Source organism: Rattus rattus, chromosome 11, assembly GCF_011064425.1.
Source record: "Rattus rattus isolate New Zealand chromosome 11, Rrattus_CSIRO_v1, whole genome shotgun sequence".
Taxonomy (NCBI): Eukaryota; Metazoa; Chordata; class Mammalia; order Rodentia; family Muridae; genus Rattus; species Rattus rattus.
The window spans coordinates 26,553,125-26,576,337 of NC_046164.1; the positions used below are offsets into that span (position 1 = coordinate 26,553,125).

Consider the following 23,213-nt stretch of genomic DNA (forward strand, 5'->3'; position numbering starts at 1 on the left):
CTTAATATTAGATTTATGATTTAAAGGTGGAAGAAAGAATGGCTAAGGGGAGAGGGCTAAGAGATTTGGCCATTGGAAATTCATGTGAAAAACTCTATAATAAAGTACAGCACCAATCGAGAAACTGACAAAAAGACCAAGCCAATACCACTTATGAGATGAAATTGAAAAATCATGATTGGATGTAGTGTGGCATGTCATCACCCATTTGACAAAGGTTGTCATGTCAACAGGAGGAAGAAGTCCTGCACAGATGGCCAGGAAGAATGAAGGAGAAATAGTAAGGTAGATTCAGAGATAAGACAACCCTCTCATTTGTTTTCTATACAGAGGATTAGAGAAAGAGGTCACACTTGAAACTTTTGAGTTAGGAGACACCAGGTGAGGTCTACGTGCTTTTGTGAATGAAGGGTGAGAGAAAATACGAGATGTGGAGGGAGGAGTGGTGTGAAGAGAAGGCGGCAATCAAAGGGAAGCAAAGTAGACCTAAGTAGAATCTCTTGGAAGCAGACAGATGTGGTGGGAAGATGCGGTAATTATGTAGCTGCTTACGGCTTTAAAGAAAATAGGATCAAAATCACAGCTAGTAAAGGAAGGAAGATTAGAGAGGTGAGCAGTGAAGTATATTGGTGTTATTTGGTCATCTGAGCAGGAAAACAAATTTCAAACCAAAACGTAGTGCAGGATTAAAGGCAGTGCTGAGGAACGATTTCAAAACCTTCAGTAGCATTAATACAAAGTAGCTGGAATTTCCTGCAGGGGCATTTATCTATTTATCTATTTAGAGAGAATATAGCAAAATTACTTTGGATATATGCAAGGGAGAGCTGTAGTAATAGACCCCAGCATTTAGGCCAGACGAGAGGGAAGTGAGAATCTGAAAATGTGTGCGTCGATACATTATCTAAATGACACCGAATAACAGCTCTTAAGGTAAATGAAGGGGTTTCTTTGACTCCAGACACATAAAACCCCTGAACTCTCCAAAGGTGCCAAACTGTAACTTTTAACCACAGGCAGAGTTATGAAAGTTTTTGAAAAATATTTATTATAAAGTTAATAAATGTTAGGCATAGGATGGTGTTTTGCTTATAATTTTTCAGCAGCATGTCTGTTGAGAAAAACAGCATCTATCAGCACAGAGACTGCATCTCTTAATATTTCAAAAACGTTTTAACTGTTTTAATGCTGCAGGCTAAAGAAATCAAACATCATCATCCCCACCAACCGGCTAGCAGAGCACTATCACTGAGCACCGTCTCCTCTCTCTGCTTAATAGTCTCTCAACGGCGATAACACGGAAGTTATCTCACAGGATCTGAGTGGAAGCACACTTCCAGAAAAATCTGAAGAGCAAGCTGGTAGGATCTTGCAAAACCACGCCAAGCAGTCTTTAGAAAACTGTCAGAAGGGCAAAGAGTCCATAAAGTAAGGCACAGGGGTAAGCGACAAGGAGCTGTTGTCCTTCCATGGCCAAGGCTGAAATGAAGATCTTAGACGCTGAGAGGCTGCACCAGGTGATGATGAGCAGGGCTGACATGGTTCCAGCGGTACCCCTGTAGGACAGACAAAGATGACAGATGCCTTACGCCTGGAGGAAAGGGGAGAGGCTGAGTCAGAGCTGCCTTTAAAAGGCAGGTGGTACATCTGATCAGAACATCAGTCTCCACTTGCAAAGGAGATTGATTACCTGAGCGAGTTTACAAAGCCTCAGGCAGTCAGAAAGTATTTCAGCAGAAACTCTGCTGTTCAGGAATGATCTTTTTATATTTTTGCAAATCTAGAACAAGCAAGAGCAGAAGCCATTGTTATAATAAGTCTCATTTATTAGCATTCCAATTTTATTCCCATTTCGTGTAATGTATTTCTGAATTGCCCATTATTGCTTTGCTTTTAACAAAGCCTATTTGCCAAAGATTTAGTTGCTAGCTATGTCTGGATGTGGTGGAGCTACCTGTACGACAGAACCTAGAGGAAGACGTTCAGCCGACCAACCTCTGCCTTTGTTCTCTTTCCTGGAAGGTACCAAGGTGAGCAGCTCTCTTGCATAAGACTTTCCTCATCATCATTTCTACCTCTCCACAGAAGAAAGTTAACAAGCATGGCCCCAAACTGAGAGCCCAAATGAATGTCTCCTCTTTATGAGATGACTTTCTCAAGTGCTTCATCACGGGGGTGAGAAGCTCACACGCAATTTCCTTATAATTTCAGAATGGAAGAAAAGAAGCCTAAACATGTACTAATTTTTCCAAATCTAAATTACACAAATAGTCTTCTCTTCGTCCCTAGCACCCAAGTCATCAAAGATGCTTCAAACACCAAAGTCGCTGAAAACACCCTTTGACACTTAGCATTTTAAGATGGTACACCATAGCATTATTATTTTGCAAAACCCATCAGACAAAGAATTGTAGAACCAAACTACACTAACGCATCATGTTTCTCCAGTGCACAGCCCTGTAAACAGAGCAACCTGCTAGAACGAACAGTGATGCAAACGGTGGTGTTTGTCTGCGTGTAGAACTCAGTAAGCATAACTGCTTCTATCTATGTATTCACAGTGTCCACGTCCTGTCATAGTCTATTGTTAAGTCTGAATGCTCGCTGATGCTGGTAAAGCAATGTTTGGCTCCAGGAAATCTCAAGAACGTTATAAAGAAAAAAAAAAAAAAAAAAAAAAAGAGTGAGCAAGTTTTGATCACTCTCAGTAATTCATAAGAGTAATTATTTGTGATAGTAAAACAATCATATGTTTTGGCTTCTTTAATCCTATTGTCCTTGTACCGATAAGTTGTCTACATGACAATATCCCTTTCAATGTAGCATTGATAACCTATGCCCTGCATCATCCCAGAAGAAATTACATCTCCATTGGACATAAAAGAAGAAGCCCAAGGGCGTTTGTCTCTGAATGTTTTGTAGACAAGGCCAGGAACAGTGAGGTTGCTTGCTTGCTGTCACTGAGTGCTAGCGTTATGCATGAGCCTTGGGAAAGTGCTGTGGGAAACACCTCTAAGTATCCTTATGAATAATTTAGCATTGCAAATGCCAGCTGCCTAAATGAAGAAAGAAAAGGCAAAAATTGTATTGACTGAGCCTGTATGCTGGTAAGTTCTCCAGAATTAATATTCTCATCAGGGTTTCTAGGAGTTTTTTACTGTGAGGAACCCAGCTGAGAAATAACAGTTGCTCCAAGCCTAGAAGGCAGATGCCTGGGCACTGAAGTAATTTGTCAGAATTCAGCAGGCATTTACTCTTCCAAAATCAAATAAGTTCATTTTCTTCAGTTGTTATATTACCCATGCCAATAGTTTATAGTGAAGAATGTGACAACTTAAAGGTACACATTTTAAATATCACATGGTTGGATTTATTTTTTAAACTAGTTAAACGGGAACAGCTCCCTAGCCTAACTGACCTACTTTTTTCTGAATATATGTGTAGCTTTTAAGAAGCATAATCCCTCCCCACCCCTAATTCCATTGACAAAATGTTAAGAAACCTTCATGATTGGCCTGGTCTGGCAGGCAGGGCAAAGATTGTGCGTGCGGGGTCAATTAGTCCAGACACTTACTGCAGTGAAAAGAAAACTGCACAGCTGGACAAGATGACCATAGGGAGCAAGCAGTATCCTAGCACACTGGCCACACAGCCATACGACACCCCTGAAGAGCTCATCAAGTTCAGTAAGGCATGAATCCCAAAGCAGCCAATGGCACTCATGCCATAGATATAACCAAACTGAGCTTTTCCTGCCTAAAAAAAAAATGCAAAGAAAGCAATTAGTAATCAAAACATGCAAATAGCATTTCAAATTGTACTCAAAGCTACTGAATGTCATGGTAGATACATCACTGAAGATTCTCGTTAAAGTATAACAGAACACTGCCTGTTATATGAATTATAATCTCTAAAATAAAACCCTGACAATATGAATATATTATGTAGATAGAAAGGTAGAAAGGAAGATAGATAGATAGATAGACAGACAGACAGACAGACAGACAGACAGACAGACAGACAGACAGACAGACAGATAGATAGATAGATAGATAGATAGATAGATAGATAGATAGATAGATAGATAGAATGAATTTGGGACAATCTAGGCATGATACAAAAAGTATAAATATTGCCAGGATGACTTTTTTAAACCATAATTATCTATAGACAGTGACAGTAGTGAAACATCTTTTTGCCCCGTATTTACTTCATAGCTGAATGATTGATGAGAAGAATAAAACATCTAATAGAGTCTTAGAAATTTACAATTTGTATCAGTAATACCTTTATTTTGAGAGTTTGTTTCAAATGTTAAGAAAGGTTTAAAATTGAAATGGGAAATGAATCATCTGGGTTTTTAATCTCAAATGTCTGGGACCCCTCCTAAACAATTGACCTTTATCAATTCATCTTGATCTAAAAAGGCTTAGTGTTCTTCTAATCAAATGCTAACAAAAGCTTTGCCTCATGGTGTTCTTTTATGCAATGAGGTCTTGTTAAAGAGTTTAGGCTGGTCAAATTAGTGTATCTTAAACTCCCATTTCCTCAGTGCTGGAATGACAAACGTGTAGTACAATACAGAGCTCTAACTGCTTTTGCATCGCTTATAAACATTACTTTTCAGACCATACTGGTAGCCCTACTAGAACAGTTAAATGATAAATATCTCTAAATCATGTGTCCACATTGGGTAGTGCGACCATTTGTGTGTTTCCTTTAATGGCTATGCGTTAGAGACTCAGATGTCTACAGTGTAATGGTGGAATCTTTAGGAGATGGGATATAGCAGGGAGAAGTTATGTTGCCAGGGGCCTGTCTCTGTGGAGGACACTGGGACCCCAGGCCCTTCTTACCTCTTTGTTTCACTTCCCGGTTGCCATATAGATGATTGAGAATCTTACTTAACAGATTTAAATATTGCTTCTGAATTTAGATTTACTCTTACTATAGAATGGATGTGATGGCCTATGAAGTGAACTTTTGCTTAAAGAGGCAAAGTACATCAGAGTTGACTGTTAGGAGTTAATAAATTCAGGCCAAAATCTGATTTCAGTTAACATCCCACTGGAGTTTTTGGAGTGTCATTGCTGGTCTGTATCTGTTAACATTAATCCTGAAGTTACCACCTCTAATGGTAAAATTAAAAAAAATATTTCTATGAAATATTCATGACATATTATCATATATTCTATATTAGTTTAGAAGTATGAGAAACTTGTATTGAAACTAACACCATCCTTTAAGAGATAGCAATCGTAGCATATTCCACAGATCTTTGTAAAGCATGTTAAAAAGGCAAATCCTTGTAGTCTCATAGTGAAGAAATGAAGACATATAACATGTACAAACGACATTTTAAGATCATAGGTATTTGGGAGTTAGAGGTGAAATTGATTTTTATCATTTCCAGTTAAAATTTCTTCATTGATAATGATTTGGATTTAAAACACATACTAGCCTTATGTATGTATCCAAGAGCGATCTTGATGATGATCTACTAACACCGTCCTTTAAGAGATAGTAACCGTAGCATATTCCACAGAAAATAAGCAGTTGTTACATTACAAATGACTTGAGAGGGGAAAAATGGATTAATAAATTAAATCGATTGCTTCTGACTATTTGATGTATTGCCATGGCCTTACATAGCAGCTTAATCAAGACTAAGGCAGTACTGTTAAAAAGAGAAGGGAACCCTGAGTGGGAACTCTGACAGTGTTTGAGTCAGACGGCATTGGAGTTTCATATGTGCTACAAGGCAGGATCTTGTTATCGCTATGCTGTTACATAGGATGAGAAGAATGTAGCACTCATAAAGACAAGCCAAGAAATGTCAGTTTAGCTGTCGGAAAATACCATAAGCAACGTGGCTCCCAGAGCCACACAGAAAAGGATGGGTCCTGTAAGATCTGTTTCATTCATGATGCTGCCATCTGCTGGTTTCATTGGATTTAGCACCGTCAAGGTTTTCTGCCATATGTGATCAAAATTAATTCCAAGTTCTGTGAAAAGAAAATAAATAGTCTAAGGTACATGTAGGAAACAAAGAGTTATATTCCTTCAAGGATAGTATATCTATTTTTGCATGGTATCCTAAGAGAATTTATGTAGTTGTTTTCAGAATCTGAAGTATGAGGTAATATATAATGAGTAAACAATAATACGCTCAAAGGAACACTTCAGAGGGGGAAAACAAAACTGTTAAGAAAATTTTCATCGGCTCATGTAGTGAAATTTTAATTCTAGTTAGAAAAACACGGGAATTGACATTCAGTAAAGCCTATCATTGTAGCTAACAGACTAAAAGTGTCTCAATCGTCCCTTCAGATATTTTCTCTGCTCACATTTTCAACTGCAAGCATTTCTGTAACCATGTCCTATCACTCACGGCATAATTATGCAATGACGTTCAGTTCAGTTTAGCCCTAGACTTTTCCTTCATCTTTCCTATTAAGAACAATAACCTTGTTCTCAACTGATAAAACCTCCACGAGGAAGAAAAAGTAGGACACTTCCTGCAGAGAGCAGTAACCACGATGTACATGCGGATGTTTATAAATCAATGTGCTGGGAGATTGAATCAATATACTCAAAGATTAAATGCAAAGGACAAGTTAATCTTTTCCTTTGGTAAGGGAGAGTATTAGAATAAGATCATTTCACTAAAGCAAGCTCTGCTTGATTGCTCAGGGTTTACTGGCCTCTCAAGATCCACAAATACTGCTCTCCCACACATGGGACAAGCATAGTGTGGATTCGTTCCTACTTCATGCATCAGCTGGGAGGGATTTTGAAAGGTGAAGTAACTTTCTTTATCGCTATCATATGGTATTTATTAAGTAAATAGACATTTAATAAAACCTAAAAATGTGAAGGTGGGGTTAAAGAAGATCAGAAATAATGGTTGTATCTTATGTCCATGCACACTGGAGGTGAGTGCTTCAACAAGTTTAAAAAGGGTCAAGATTTTAATGTAATATTTTAAATAACATAAGACCATAAACTTAAGAAACATCACAGTTTAAATTAATTTCATTTTTAGTTTTCAATCACAATTAAGTGCTTTTGTTAGAAAATATATTTTTTTCCTTTAAAAGGTGTAGTTATTTCTGAAAAATCAAGGAAAAACGCTTTATGCAATATCAATACTGATTTCGAGCATTTATTTGATGGCATAGTTAAGGCCTGCACACATTTCAATACCAAGTCACAAAACTCCGAATGGATATAGGATGTACTAGACATTTTCATGAGAAAAACATTTTATGTTTTCAACTGAAAATAAATGTCTATAATATTTTGTTTCCAAGTTTATTACAAAGAATTCATTGCAGGGGTCTCAACATAACACCTTATTGTTTAAAACACAAGCTGTAACCTCTATAAAACGTGAATGTAAAATTTATTGTTTTGCTGTCATCTAGTGGTAGCAAAGTGTATGATATAAAGTATAAAAGTGAATTAAAATCTTTACTTTTACATAAATCATCACCTTTCAGATATAAGTATCAGCCCTGGTACAAGTAGAAAACAAAAAATACCACTAACTTTTCTAATTTGACAGGCTAAGGTTAACCATTATGCTAGGGTGAAGTTTTATTATTTATTGTATATTATATGTATAACATGAAAATTTGAAACAAAAATATTACTTTAAAATCAGAGCATCCTTGAAGAATTTGATATAAATGCAATGTGGACCTAGAGAAACTGTTTCTAAACAAAACTCAAATTGTAGAAAAGTCTCCAAGAAATCTTATTTTTAAAATATAAATGCTAAGATTTCCATGGGTTCCTAAACACCTGTGAGAGAATTATATTGGAAATAAGAAAAAAAAAAGACTACTTTTGTCAATTGCAATCGCATCTTCTAGAAAGTTATTAACTTGTTGACATATTGTTATCTAAATATATCTTAAAATAAGGAAAGGAAAACCAATTTAATACTAATTCAGCAAAAAGCACAAAAATCAGGTGACGTAAAAAGAATCAATATGCATGGCTAGCTCTCTGTGTTCTAGTAGTATAAAATATAAAGTATTCATCTTTCCTTTCTTACTATGGAATTGCTATAGACATTTCATATTTTTCTATAAAGTTCAGTAGAAAATTCATTTTCAAGGAGAGCTGGCAATGTTCTAAGTACCTTTGGCCACATTTTCCCAATGTTCCAGACACATCTCAAAGACTGCATAGGACAAAAGATTTTAACTATGACGTTCATCAAAATATTGGTTGTGGAAGGCTACAACCTCTAAGGTACATTTAGATGGTGGCATATGATTCATACGGCCATTTTAAATCATGTTTTCTTACACCTAATGACTTTCAAGTACTCATGGATAGAAATTATTATGATATGATACTGAAAAGAAGACCTTATAAGATAACATGATTCAACTTTATGTTGACTTTATTTGAAATTCTCAAAACAAATACTTTCAACAAAGAATAATATTTCCTTTCGAACTAACTCTGTATGTACGTATGCAATATTCATATAAATATGAAACTAGCATAGTATCTGGGAAAACCATTCAAATGTTTCATTGTTCCTAGGAAATTTTGGGAATGAGCAAAAGAAATTTATTTTAAGCACTACCATTTAATCACAGGGAAAACCTAAATTAAAGGTCCCAGACCCTAAGGGAGTTTGGGATTTCTCTACAGCTGAACAGCTTCTGTTGTAAATGATCGTGTGAGTTCAGACATCTCAGGAACAACTTGTAAGGAGTCAGTTGTCTGAATCAAACCACCTCGAGGACAACCTCTCCATCTTGCTGTCAGGGTCAAACAAATTCATGTTCCCAGGACTAGGAAGGAACCAGTAAAGACTATAGAAATTATTGTTATCTAAATTAAGGTGAATAAATTGTAAAAATATATAACCAATTGCCTGCTAGGTCCTAATTACCTGCATGCTGTTTCTTTGTCCCTTCATCACTATGACTTTCGGACCTAAAGTCTCGGAGAATGAACTAAGGACCTTGAAGCCAGGTGCCCTGTATATGGCAAATTCTCCAATGGGCACTCCCTTGTTTAACTCCCAATGTCAAAACACAATTGGTTAACACCATAGCCCCTCCCAGCTCCCCTGCCCTTTGTGTTCTCATCCTTTAAGAACATTGTACAATCTCCCTTCAGGGACGTGGTTCAGGTCCCAAACTGGCTGCCTTCCTAAGTGCTCGAAAAATAAACTTTCATTTTTAAGCTTCCCTATCTGAAGTGAGTTTTCTCAGCTTCCACCCCAAAACCAGCACAGAGTGGCTAATCCTTAGGGACAAGATTTTAACTGTTTTGTATATTAATTCATATGTTCCTATACTTTTAATTTATATTACTGAATGCACTCAGGCTATTTATGGGTCATCGAAGGTAAAGATTTTGGTGGAGTCAAAATGCTCGGTGAAAATGGTTCATAAGATTCGGTTGTCCAGTGATTGCAGAGGAGAATCAGACTGGGCTGCTTAAACATAACGGAACACAAATGTTTGATAGCATCTAAGGTAACATCTAAGGTATCTATTACATAATTATCTGTGCTATTCAGTATTAAATATCTCTCTCTTTCTCTCTCTGTCTCTCTGTCTCTCCCTCCCTCCCTCCCTCCTTCCCTCCCTCCCTCCCTCCCTCCCTCCCTCCATTATTTTAGGCAAAGAAAAGAAGGCTGCATTAACTCTAGGCTGTTGTTGAGTTCAAATGAGGTAAGCAATACTTTTTATGAAAAATAGTGGTAATTATAATCTTTTTCACTTGACTCCACTTAGAGTCCATGTAAGACTTGGGAGAGTTTATCACTGAACATTTCTGTTTAGCTCTCTAAAAGAACAATTTCAAGTTCCTAGAGTTGCTACTGCCATCAAAAAATTCTTAATGCAGACATAATACATCTGCATATAAATAGAAATAATAAAGAAATGTTCTGAAATCTATCTAGACCTTCATCTCCAAAAGTCTTGCATTTCCTTCCTAAGAACATTGCTATTGTTATGTACTGGAACTCTATTCTGAATCTAGACTTGCCAAGAGACAGACTGACAGACAGACAGAGAGCTCAGGAGAGCCAGAAAAGAGAAAGAGTTTGGGTTGCCTCCATTCAACCACAAAGAAATATTAATTTGAGAAACTATTTCCTTCGCTCACAGGCAAATAGCAAAGAAAACATACTGCTGTTATGAAGGGCACCATTAGGTGGTTGAGAAGTATTGTTAGTCTGATATAAGCCACTTTTCTTAAATTTCCTTTCCTGTTTATGCACCCCAGAGTCCAAATCTAAGTAATAGTGGAGAAGCCTTGAATATTGCAACAGTTTCATGGCAACAGAACAAGCATGCTTGTTTAGGTTTATGTGTATTCGCTTGCCTGACTCTTGTTAACCATGCATTAATTACACATAAAGCCCAGTGTGCAGCACTGTGGCAGAACAGGTTAAATACTGATTGTTGCTGTGGTTCTTTCTCTAAGATGTACACACATTAAGAACGAGGTTTCCTTCACGTACCCTCTAGCAAAGGAGGCTCTTCATCAAAACTGTCAACTGAGGAAGTCTGTGAATAGTAATCCAGGTTGGACGCTGGCTGAAAAAGCTGCCCCCCATAATCTGATGGCAAGAACATCTCTGGTGGAACTGGGGAGGAAGGTTGAGACTGCTCACTGGCTTGTGGTCTAGAAAAATAAAAATGTCTGCATTTTCACAAAAAGAAAGGAATATCCTTTGAAATTAACAAATGAAAGTACAATTTCCTCCAAATCAATTCACCTAACTTTAAGGGATATTTACCAAAGCAATGATGAAACTGCTTAAAAATTAATTTTAACTCAAAAATTTGAAGCGGTTATAAAAAAGCTTCTATAATAATGATCTACAGTAACTGTTTTAGTCGAGCATTTGCAATGTACTGTCCCCTCTTCTCATTTAAAACTCTGTATGGTCAAAACTGTATTTTAAATACTATTTTTACAGACAAATAACTAGAGTTTAGGAAGTAAATGGTCCACACAGCGTCCTACTTGGATTTCTAGATTGAAGTTGTACGAGTGATGCTCTGATTCCTACATAGAACAAGCTTCCTCACTGTTCTCCATGAGGATATAACAATACGGAAGTTTCTTAGTAAACTTGCAGAGAGGCTAATAAAATTATAACTTAGAAACATGATCTCCCCAAATGAAACAAAAATCTATAAGCCAAGTTTTGTTCATAGAGAAATGTATTCTCCACTACTGACTATTCCCAAAAGATACTGTTGATCAGATTATCCATGAATACCTAGATCACCGTGAACAGTATGTGAGTAGCTGTCTTCCAATATTCTTTTCTTTACAGTATCAATTTGCTTCTGCCAAAGCATGATGCATGATGCTTTTATATATATATATATCCATGAATGTGTATTTTGTTTTATCATATGCATGAAAAATTGAAAATACTTGATCTTTTAAAATAACTCATAGTGGTGCTGGAGGATAAAAGAGAAAAAGAAGATAGTCTATTAAAGTAGTTTATTTCTTGTATATATTTTTTACTTTTCAATAAAGAAAAATCATATATTGAAGGTTGTTTTCATCTTTTCTTTGTCTTTGTTTTAACAAAAGTCCAATGGCATAAGATAAATATAGAGTTCAAGATTCTGAGCTTGTATATCTTGAGATTTTTTTATACTAGAATATTTTACACAATGTTGATTTTCTTTTATGATTAATCTTGACACAAATTCCAACAAAATCATATCCAATTGTCTTTTTATGAACTTAACCTTTAACAACAGAATTACTTACCTTGGCAAATACAGCTATAGAGATAGAGAGAAGACTAAGTCAAGTCATCGTTCATTTAACCAGTGATGTCTCATTAAGGGGAGGGATGCGGTTTAAAAACTCTGAATCCCCACCTCACACATACTGATTATTACAGCTACCCAGTCAGGGTGGGCTGGAACCAGGGCTTACATTTGGTCCTAGTTCAGCTGCTCTGATGGAGTATAATCATGAGGTTTCCTCATTTAGAGTTAATGTCTATCACTTTGTATCCTGATTTCTGGTAAGCGTTGGAATGAATAAAGTAGGAAAAGAAAGTTTGGTCAGAATGGGAGAGAAAGCTGTGATTGATCCCCAAGTCCTGGCTTAACAATGCAGCTTTAGGTTCTTCTGACTGGACTTTATTTCATTCAAAACTATAGGTAGTACTCAAGTAGAAAAGCTGTTTGAAAAAGAGGGTAGATAAAAGGAATAGGAATTTAAAGGCAATGTGCTTCTTTCTATAAAACAAGGTCACCTGACATGGAAAGCCCATCGAAGTTTCTCTTTTGGATCATTACACTGACCAATCTGAAAATGCCTAATCCTCAACGTCCTTGTTCAACCTCAAGCACTCTTTCTGTTTGATTATCTCTCAAAGAATAAATCATAAATGGCACAATTGAATAAGCTTTCACATTCTCACCATTTGAAGTTGTAGAAACATTACACAACAGTACCTCTCCTTTTCATTTAGAATCTCACTCAATAAGGAATGTGGCACTTTCTGCTTATGTGTATAGGATGATCCGTTATTACAGCTACCCAGTCAGGGTGGGCTGGAACCAGGGCTTACATTTGGTCCTAGTTCAGCTGCTCTGATGGAGTATAATCATGAGATTTCCTCATTTAGAGTTAATGTCTATCACTTTGTATCCTGATTTCTGGTTATATTTCCATTATATTTATTCTGTGCTTCCTCTTCTTTTCTGTGTCTATTAAGGAAATCTGTCTACATTTTAAGCAAGCTTTCAATAATGAATATATCTGAAGAATTTTGTTATGAGGTTATTTGGCCTAGATCTTTTGGGATGATACATTCAATATGTTACTTAGTGTGGCTAAGATGATCCAGTTCACAGTTATTCAAACATTACTATTAAAAGAATCCATTTTATGCTTTGTTTTATAATAAACCACATGTTCACCCTCATATAAAACCAATTAAACAACCTTTGACCTAAAACCTTGAGCTTGTTTCTTACTAACTCACTGTAATGATTAAAATATTTTGTCAGTTTGATTGGATTTAGAATCAACTAAGAGACAAACATCTGGGCATATGTTTGGGGAGTGGTGTTCATAGATTGGATTGATTGAGGTAGAAATATATACCCATACACTTAGCACCACAGCTTTCTGTGAGCTGGCTTACGCTAATCAGAACAAAAGGATCCAACATTCATTTCTCTCCTTTTATTTTCTGACTGTGGGCATAATATGACCAGCAATCTCAAAACACTGCCTCTAAGACTTGACATTACCCTCAATGATAGACTGTAACCTCAAACTATGAGTCAAAAGAAAATAAAGCTAAACAAATCTTTCCTGACTTAATTTGCTCTTTTGATATTTATCACAGCAGCAAGAAAAAAACCTGATTAGAAAATTTGAAAAAATATTTATTTATTTATTTATTTATTTATTTCCATGGCTGTTTTCTCAAGAATGTAGGTTTGCTCAGGGTTCCAGTGACATACTTAGTAAATGTACAAAAATTTAAACCCAGCAATATGACTGCTCTAGCAAGGGATGACATCCAAACACCTTCAAGGACATTGTGATTTGACTGGAATATCATACCTTTCATTCCTTGGACGAGACATGCCCTTAGCATATACTTTTAATTCCTAACAATGAAGATAAGGTGAGTTTGTAGAAGGAAGCAGACGTGTTTGAATGTGATGTCTCATTGAGAGGCAGACAAAGTGACAAGAGAAATATTTAATAGAATGAGTTAGAGGTAGAAAATGCTCAATTCTCATGAAAACAGAACAGGAAAGAGAGGTTAGTTAACAGCAGCACAGGAAGAAAGGGGAAGGGTGATGGTGAGGTAGTGTGTGATGTATGTGTACGGCAGTTTTAAAGGAACAGTTTTGCAGAGAAAGGTTATGGAGAGAACAAGCTAAAAACAGGTGAAGATAGAATGAGCCAGAGAATGAGAAGGGGACAGAAGATTAGAAAATATTGGCAAAGTTAGTATGAGACCAGCAGAGCAATTCAGTTAGCAGCTGAAAGAAGCCGGTTTAAATTAGTCAGCTTGGAGAGGCATTGAGACAAAAGAGCTGAGTTGAACCATCCAGGCAGAGTTCAGAAAGAACTAGAAAGGGTGAGCTTATTCAGAAATAGACCTCCAAGATGATAATTATCTCTATTATATCCAGCAAACAAAAGTTCCTGTTAAAAGACTTTTTAGAATTTGATGAAAATGAAGGCACAACATACCCAAACTAATGGCACACAATGAAAACAGTGCTAAGAGGAAAACTCATAGCTCTGAGTGCCTCCAAAAAGAAATGGGAGAGAGCATACATTAGCAGCATAACAGCACACCTAAAAGCTCAAGAACAAAAAGAAGCAAATATACCCAAGAGGTGTAGAAGGCAGGAAATAATAAATCAGGGCTGAAATCAACCAAGTAGAAACAAAAAGGACTATACAAAGAATCAACAAAACCAGGGCTAGTTTTTTGAGAAAATCAACAAGATAGATAAACGGTAGCCAGACTAACCAGAGGGCACAGAGAGTGTATTCAAATTAACAAAATCAGAAATGAAAAGAGAGACATAACAACAGAATCTAAGGAAATTCAAAAAAATCACCATATCCTACTACAAAAGCCTATATTCCACAAAACTGGAAAATCTGGATGAAATGGACAATTTACAAACAAATACTAGGTACCGAAGTTAAATCAGGAACAGATAAACCATCTAAACAAACCCATAACTCCTAAAGAAATAGAAGCAGTTATTAAAAGTCTCCCAACCAAAAAGAGCCCAGGACCAGATGGGTTTAGTGCAGAATTCTATCAGACCTTCATAGAAGACCTCATACCAATACTATCCAAACTATTCCACAAAATAGAAACAGAGCGCTACCGAATTCCTTCTATGAAGCCACAATCACTCTTATACCTAAATCACATGAAGACCCAACAAAGAAAGAGAACTTCAGACCAATTTCTCTTACGAATATCTACTGAAAAATACTCAATAAATTTTTTGCAAACTGAATCCAAGAACACATCCAAAACATCATCCATCATGATTAAGTAGGCTTTATCCCAAAGATACAGGGATGGATGGTTTAATATATGGAAACCCATCAATATAATCCACTATATAAACAAACTCAAAGGAAAAAAAAAACTACACGATCATTTCATTAGATGCTGAGAGGGCATGTAACAAAATTCAACACCCCTTCATGGTAAAAGTCCTGGACAGATCAGGAATTCAAGGTCCATACCTAAACATAGTAAAAGCAATATACAGCAAACCAGTAGCCAATATTGAACTAAATGAAGAGAAACTTGAAGCAATCCCGCTAAAATCAGGGACTAGACAAGGTTGCCCACTCTCTCTCTACTTAATATATTGTACTATATTGTACTCGAAGTCCTAGCCAGAGCAGTCAGAAAATGAAAGGAGGCCAAAGGGATACAAATTGGAAAGGAGGAAGTAAAAATATCACTATTTGCAGATGATATGATAGTATACTTAAGTAACCACAAAAGTTCCACCAGAGAACTACTAAGCCTAATAAACAACTTCAGCAAAGTGGCTGGGTATAAAACTAACTCAAACAAATCAGTAGCCTTCCTCTACTCTAAAGATAAACAGACTGAGAACGAAATTGTGGAAATGACACCCTTCACAATAGTCTCAAATAATATAAAATAACTCGGTGTGACTCTAACTAAGCAAGTGAAAGATCTGTATGACAAGAACTTTGAGTCTCTGAAGAAAGATATTTAAAAAGATCTCAGAAGATGGAAAGGCCTCCTATGCTCATGGATTGGCAGGATTAATATAGTAAAAATGGCCATTTTGCCAAAAGCAATCTACAGATTCAATGCAATCCCCATCAAAATTTCAACTCAATTCGCTATACAGATAGAAAGAACAATTTGCAAATTCATTTAGAATAACGAAAAACCCAGGATAGTGAAAACTATCCTCAACAATAAAAAAACTTCTGGGGGAATCACCATCCCTGACCTCAAGCAGTATTACAGAGCAATAGTGATAGAAACTGTATGGTATTGGTACAGAGACAGACTGGAAGATCAGTGGGATAGAATGAAAGACCCAGAGCTGAACCCACACACCTGTGGTCATTAGATCTTTGACAAAGAAGCTAAAACCATCAAATGGAAAGAATATAGCATTTTTAACAAATGGTGCTGGTTCAACTGAAGGTCAAATCAACCCATTCTTATCACCCTGTACAAAGCTTAAGTGCAAGTGGATCAAGGACATCCACATCAAATCAGTTACACTCAAACTAATAGAAGGAAAAGTAGGGAAGAGTCGTGATCACATGGACACGGGGGAAAATTTCCTGAACAAAACACCAATGACTTATACTCTAAGATCAAATGCTCTAAGATCAACAAATGGGACCTCATAAAACTGCAAAGTTTCTGTAAGACAAAAGACACTGTCATAAGGACAAAAGGGCAACCAATAGATTGGCAAAAGATCTTTACCAATCCTAAACTGATAGAAGGCTAATATCCAAAATATACAAAGAACTCAAAAAGTTAGACACCAGAGAGTAAAATAACCCTATTAAAAATGGGGTACAAGGCTAAACAAAGAATTCTCAGCTGAGTATAGAATGGTTGAGAGGTACCTAAAGACATGCTAAACATCGTTAGTCATCAGGGAAATGCAAATCAAAAGAACACTGAGATTCTACTTCACACCAGTCAGAATGGGTAAGATCAAAAACTCAGGTGACAACAGATGCTGGTGAGGATGTGGAGAAAGAGGAACACTACTCCACTGTTGGTGGAATGGCAGGCTGGTACAACCACTCTGGAAATCAGTCTGGAGGTTCTTCAGAAAATTAAACATTGCACTGCCTGAGGACCCAGCTATACCTCTCCTAGGCATATACCCAAACATGTTCCAACATATAACAAAGACATGTGCTCCACTATGTTCATAGCAGCCTTATTTATAATAACCAGAAGCTGGAAAGAACCCAGATGCCCTTCAACAGAGTAATAGATACAGGAAATGTGGCACATCCACACAATGGAATAGTACTCAACTATCAAAAACAATGACTTTATGAAATTCATAGGCAAATGGATTGAACTAGAAAATATCATCCTGAATGAGGTAACCTAATCACAGAAAAACACACATGGTATGCACTCACTGATAAGTAGATATTAGCCCATAAGCTCTAATATAACCCACAGACCACATTAAACTCAAGAAGAAGGACAACTAAAGTGCAAATACTTCACTCCTTCTTAAAAGGGGGAACAAAAATATTCATAGGAGGGGATATCGAGGCAAAGTTTGGAGAAGAGACTAAAGGAATGGCCATTCAGAGCCTGCCCATATGCGTATATAATATATATATATATATCCACCAAAACTATATAAGATTGATGAAGCTTAGAAGTACTTGCTGACAGGACCTGATATAGCTGTCTCCTGAGAGGCACAGCCAGAGCATGTCAAAAACTGAGGCGAATGCTAGCAGTAATCTATTGAACTGAGAATGGGATCCCCATTGGAGGAATTAGAGAAAGGATTGAAAGAGCTGATGGGGGCTTGCAACCCCATAAGAACAACAAAGCCAACCAACCAGAGCTTCCAGGAACTAAACCACTACCCTAATACTATGCATGGACTGACCCATGGCTCCACCTGCATATTTAGCAGAGGATGCCTTGTTGGGCACCAATCGAAAAAGAAGCCCTTGGTCCTGCCAAGGCTGGCCTCTCCAGTGTAGGGGAACGTCGGGGGGTAAGGGGGAAGTGGATGGGGCGGTGAACACCCTTATAGAAGAAGGGGAAGGGAATAGGATAGAGGACTTTGTCCGGGAAACAGGGAAAGGGAATAACATTTGAAATGTAAATAAAAAATAACCAATAAAAGAAAAAAAAAAAAAGCTCAAGGCAGTTCATCACACACAGAGGGTTTGGTAACTATCAGGACAGTTGAGAGACATGATCCTTACTCTAGATCACTAACCTAGACACACAAAACAACGTGCAAAAAAAGCAGTTGAGCAACCACAACTATTATGGTAGCAGAGTGCTTTAGAAAGTTATATTTAATCTAACATTTCAGCACTGTCTTACACTACTAGATACTTCATTATCTATCAGCAATTGTTCTTTATGACAATTTCACAAAGTACATGTAACTAAGCTGCAACTAAGGAAAATGAAGTTAAATCTTGTCAATGTCAAAGACATAATCAATACCAGAACAAATTTTCTTCCTACAGTAGAGTCTTTTCTTTTCTTTTCTTTTTGCCACCAATAAAAGCAAATACTAAATTCTGCATTGTTTCTTTTTTAAAGTTTAAGTTAACAACCTCCCTACCTCTCTCTTATGTGTCTGTGGGGATTGGGACCAGGGGTAGGGGTACATGCCTGTATACATGTGTATGTTTAAGCCAGAGGTATGTGTTGAGTGTCTTCCTCAATAGATCTGCCATGTGGTTTCAAAATGAAGAATCTTTCACTGACCTGAAGCTTGCTGATTTGCCTAAACGACTAGCCACTGAGCCTCAGAGAATTCCAGTCACCATCTCCTCCTTGTTGTATTGCAGTTGAATATCACGCCATCCAGTTTTTCCACATGGGCTCTGAAGATCTTAAGTCAACTCTTCTTGATTTTGTGGAAAGCGTTTTACCAACTGATCTATTTCCCCAGAACCTCAAGTTAAATTTACCTCAGATACATAATATATCTTAAAATATGTTTATGTCAACACTGTCATAGCACTTTCTCTCACATACACTTATTAAAATTTTATATTTTATTAAACAACTCCTCCAAATAAAATCTTATAATGGAAAATATTTACTAATTTTGAAAACTTATCCTTACACCATACATAAGTATAGGTCTCATCCCCATTAAAGATACTTATTTATACTTTCAACCCAAAATTTATCCTGTCTACAAGAAATGCAGACACAGGGGATGGAGCAGAGACTGTGGGAATGGCCGACGAATGAGTGGCCAACTTGAGATTCATCTCACATGAACAAGCACCAATCCCTGACACTATTAATGATACTCTGCTATGCTGGCAGACAGGAGCCTAGCACGGCTGTCCTCTGAGAGGCTCCACCCAGCAGCTAACTCAGACAGATAGGACACCCACAGCCAAACAGTGGGTGGAGCTTAGGTACTGTTATGGAATCCTATGAGAAAGGATTGTGAACCTGAAGGGGATAAGAACTCCACAGGAAGACCAACAAAATCAATTAGTCTGGACCGTTGGAGCTCTCAGAGTCTGAACCAACTACCAAAGGACATACACAGGCTACACTTAGACCTCCCCACACATGTGTAGCAGCTGTGCAGGTTGCTCTTCATGTGTGTTCTAAACAACTGGAGCAAGGGCTAGCCCAAAAGCTGTTCCCTATACATAGGATAAGTTTTTCTAGCTGGACTGGCTTGTCTAACCTCAGTGGAAGAGGAAGTGCCTAGCCTCACAGAGACTTGATGTGCCAGGGTGGGAGTATACCCTCACCCTCTCAGAGAAGAAGGGGAGGAAGGATGGGGAAGGTTTGAGGGAGAGGGTGACTAGGAGGGGTGCAGTGAGTGGGATATAAAGTAAAACAATGAAATATTTAATAAAAGAAAAGAAAAAGGATTAAAATTTTTAAAATGATATTTCTTTGTGTAGCAGACAAGACCTTTATAAAAATCTATACCTGATCAAATATATATATATCTGAGTATGGAATGACCAACTCCACCTGGTACACCAACAATGTAACCCCAGCACCTAATACTAAAAGAACACCTCAGAAAAAGTTGGCAGAAAGATCTTAAGAGCCAGAGGACAACTACTGCAAGATAGTGTCTTCTATATATGACAGAAAGAGCACCCACAAAATTTCAGCAATATTGTTCATAAACAAGATCATAATGACAACGTCAATTGTCATGCCATCATGAATAGAGGAAAGTCCAGTCCTTAGATAAAGAGCTACTGGCAACCAATGACTGTTGAGAGAGATAACTGGTTTTCTACAGGGAGGAGACCACTGATAAATTATCTACTCTCGTGTGGTCAGCATTAAATACAATACATAAAAAAGCAACACTAAATGGACCAGCAGATTGACCTGCACATGGATGAGCATGCGTGAACACACATATGTACTATGTAGTATTAACTATTCATGAAGAAGTTGTGATTTTGAGAGGTCATGAGTTTGGACACAGAAGAGGGCTGGCAAAGATGTGACTATAGTACACATGTAGAGAATTCTCATTTGAAATAATTAGACATTTTAAAAGACCTTGAATTTCATCCTTATCTCCCTTGTGTAGTGGTCTTAATTTTTTGAGAGAAATTAGACAAAATAAATGCTTTTAAATAGGTAAAATCTATTTTCAGCATCTGGAATAATATTGAGTAAAGAGCTCTTGCTTAAGGATTATTCTTAAAATAATAAATGAAGCATTAACCTGTCATGAGCACCAAGTGAAAAACTATTCACAGGAAACTGGGGTGATTCCTGTGTCCTTTCTTGTCATTTAGCGGGGAATACTTCATTGACAACTGCTCAGTCAACTTTATCTTCCCTCAAGAAAACCTACCTACCAGGAACTAACTGACAGGACGCTGACACTTCTAAAAATGGGGACATGTTTATTCAATACTTACTCTCTGGATCCATAGAAATTTCCGTAAGCATTAGAATCATTATAACTCTGCTCCTGATTATCAATGATATAATTTGATTGGTAGAAGTCCATGTCATACTGTTCTGGGTTCGACATCCTGAAAAATTAAGAATTTGTTTGTTTGCTTGTTTTTTATTTCATTAGTCCATTAAACTTTTTTGAAATATATACCAAGATTAACTGATAGCTATCTCCTTATCAAAGAGGAGATTATTTGGAAGAATAAATTAACTATTAGTGTAAAATAAAACACATGCTGGAAAGTCACTTATTTAAAAACTGCCATCTTCAACTACTTTATTAAGTTTTCACACTTTCTTATTGTGACTCTAGGTTGACTTCAATTTTTCTAAAAGAAATCACCAATGTTCTTCCCCCACACACCTCATTCTCAACAGTTTAGAGAAAGATTTTAAGCTTGCTGTGGTAGGTATCTACAAGATTATCCTAAACAATGCGAATCTTTACTTTAAAAAGACACACACACACACACACACACACACACACACACACACACACACACACACACCATAAAGAAATCAAAAAGTAACAACTGATAATAATATTTTTATTTTATAAATATTTCCTGTAAAATAATTCCTAGTCCTACTTGGGAATGCCTATTAAGTATCTGGAACATTTTCTTCTCTTTGCCCAGGATGCTACCCATGGGTTCTGAATGAGTCAGAGGGGGAAAGACTCCATACTGTTAGACTGAGGACAGAGTTGGAGTCAGTTTACCTATGATCACTACTTAGCTAATAGTTACTTCTGCTAATTCTGAGTGTGTGACCTTGACTTAGACTACAGTCTATAATACCAGACGACAAAAGGACAAAAAGAGATAAAGCGCTGGCAGAATGAGGTATTGAAAAGGCAAGGATGGCTATTTGGATGCAAATTTTAGAAGAGAACAGAGTCCTTTGAATTTTTCATCCTATGTTTTTAGACAGCCATTTTTATTTTAAAACAGTGAATTTAGAAACCCCTGGGAGCAATCCATATAATTATAGTCATCTGCAGGTTACTGCCAATGATAAATTTTAAATCAAACTACATTTAAAAAGCAGCCTTAATTCTAAGAGCTCCATTAATCAGAAATATCCAATCCACACTTGTTAAACATATCAAAGTTATTCAGTTCAGTAAAATAGAGAGCCTTGCTAAAGTTGGATATAGTAATTAGTACAACTGATTTTATAAATAAGGACTTTTTGTTAGCGATGTGCATGAAGCAGCTATGAGTTATGAAAACTAAAATCAAGACTTTGTAATAAATCTTTTTAGCAATTTATAATATAGAGAACTTAAATTTAATACCATAAGCTTTGCAGCCCTTACAGAAATGTTACTGTGAAGCATAGTGATTTCTCTTGAGAATAAACTAACGTTAGATAACATGCCAAGCTTTATGCAACAGTTATTTTGCTTCTTAAATAATCCCATTTTGTATTTTACTTAAATCCTAAGTGTTTTAGAAGAATTAGACCAGACACGTACCTGCCTCTCTGTATGCTACGAGGGAGGGTCCTCCAACAAACGTGGTCGTACTTGGGAACCTGAAACTAATCAGTGGGTGAAAAGGTGACGCACTGGCTATATATAAACATTTCTAAATTTGTCCTCTGACACAGTGGACAGATGACACAGCCAAGCAAGCAAGGCTGCCAACAATCACAGTGTCTTATAACACCACTTATGATTTGCAAACACAGCAAGCAACATGAAGACGTGAATGTGATAATATGGGGAAATACATCCAGTATCCTTAAGCGCATGTCCACTAAACTGTGGAACGAGATTCTTAGAAGTAACCTAGGGAGAACAAGGGGCTTGATAGGCCTTCTTCCACTCTGGTTTTCAGCCTGGCAAGATTTATCTGATGATTTGTCTGTGATTAAAAATAAGTATACAGTACTTGATCTTAACATGAAGATCTCAGCACCAAAATAAAAGGAGATGGTACCATTTTACCCAGATCTGAACATTTTTAGGAAGGTGAATTATGATTTGGACTTGACTTTACTTGCTTCTAATGTCTGCTGCTCAGATTAAGATATATTACTCTTGGGGTTGGGAATTTAGCTCAGTGGTAGAGCGCTTGCCTAGCAAGCGCAAGGACCTGGGTTCGGTCCCCAGCTCCGAAAAAAAAAGAAAAAAGAAAAAAAGATATATTACTCTTATCTAGTTTTTGTATGTTTGTTTTGGTATGTGTGGGGGGTGGGGGAGGGGGCATTTGAAGCTTCGCAGATGGCCAGTAGTTGACTATAGGTGTCTTCCATCATTCTCCAGGTTGTTTCTTGAGACAGAGTTGTACTGAACCTGGCTAACTGGATTGTCTAGTCTGGCTGGGAAACAAGCCCCCAGGATCCTGCTGTCTCCATCTCTTAGAACTAGGACTACAGGTGTGCCAAAGCAGCTGACTTCCTAAATAGGTATGAGGTGTCCAAACTCAGGTCCTTGTGCTTACAGAGCAAGTGCTTTTTAACCATGTGCCATCCTATCCTC

General features: G+C 37.1%; 1 protein-coding gene across 1 annotated transcript; it reads right to left on the reverse strand.

Annotated features, from left to right (window-relative positions):
* Positions 1 to 1,025: 1,025 nt before the first annotated feature.
* On the reverse strand, positions 1,026 to 22,242 carry Yipf7 (Yip1 domain family member 7). The gene is made up of 6 exons (XM_032916914.1): positions 22,206 to 22,242; positions 20,686 to 20,802; positions 10,505 to 10,668; positions 5,860 to 6,005; positions 3,575 to 3,756; positions 1,026 to 1,556 (listed from the first exon to the last, which is right to left on the reverse strand). The coding sequence occupies exons 2-6, from the start codon at positions 20,799 to 20,801 to the stop codon at positions 1,394 to 1,396; spliced, it is 771 nt and encodes a 256-aa protein (XP_032772805.1). The 5' UTR covers position 20,802; positions 22,206 to 22,242; the 3' UTR covers positions 1,026 to 1,393.
* Between the last annotated feature and the right edge of the window lie 971 nt (positions 22,243 to 23,213).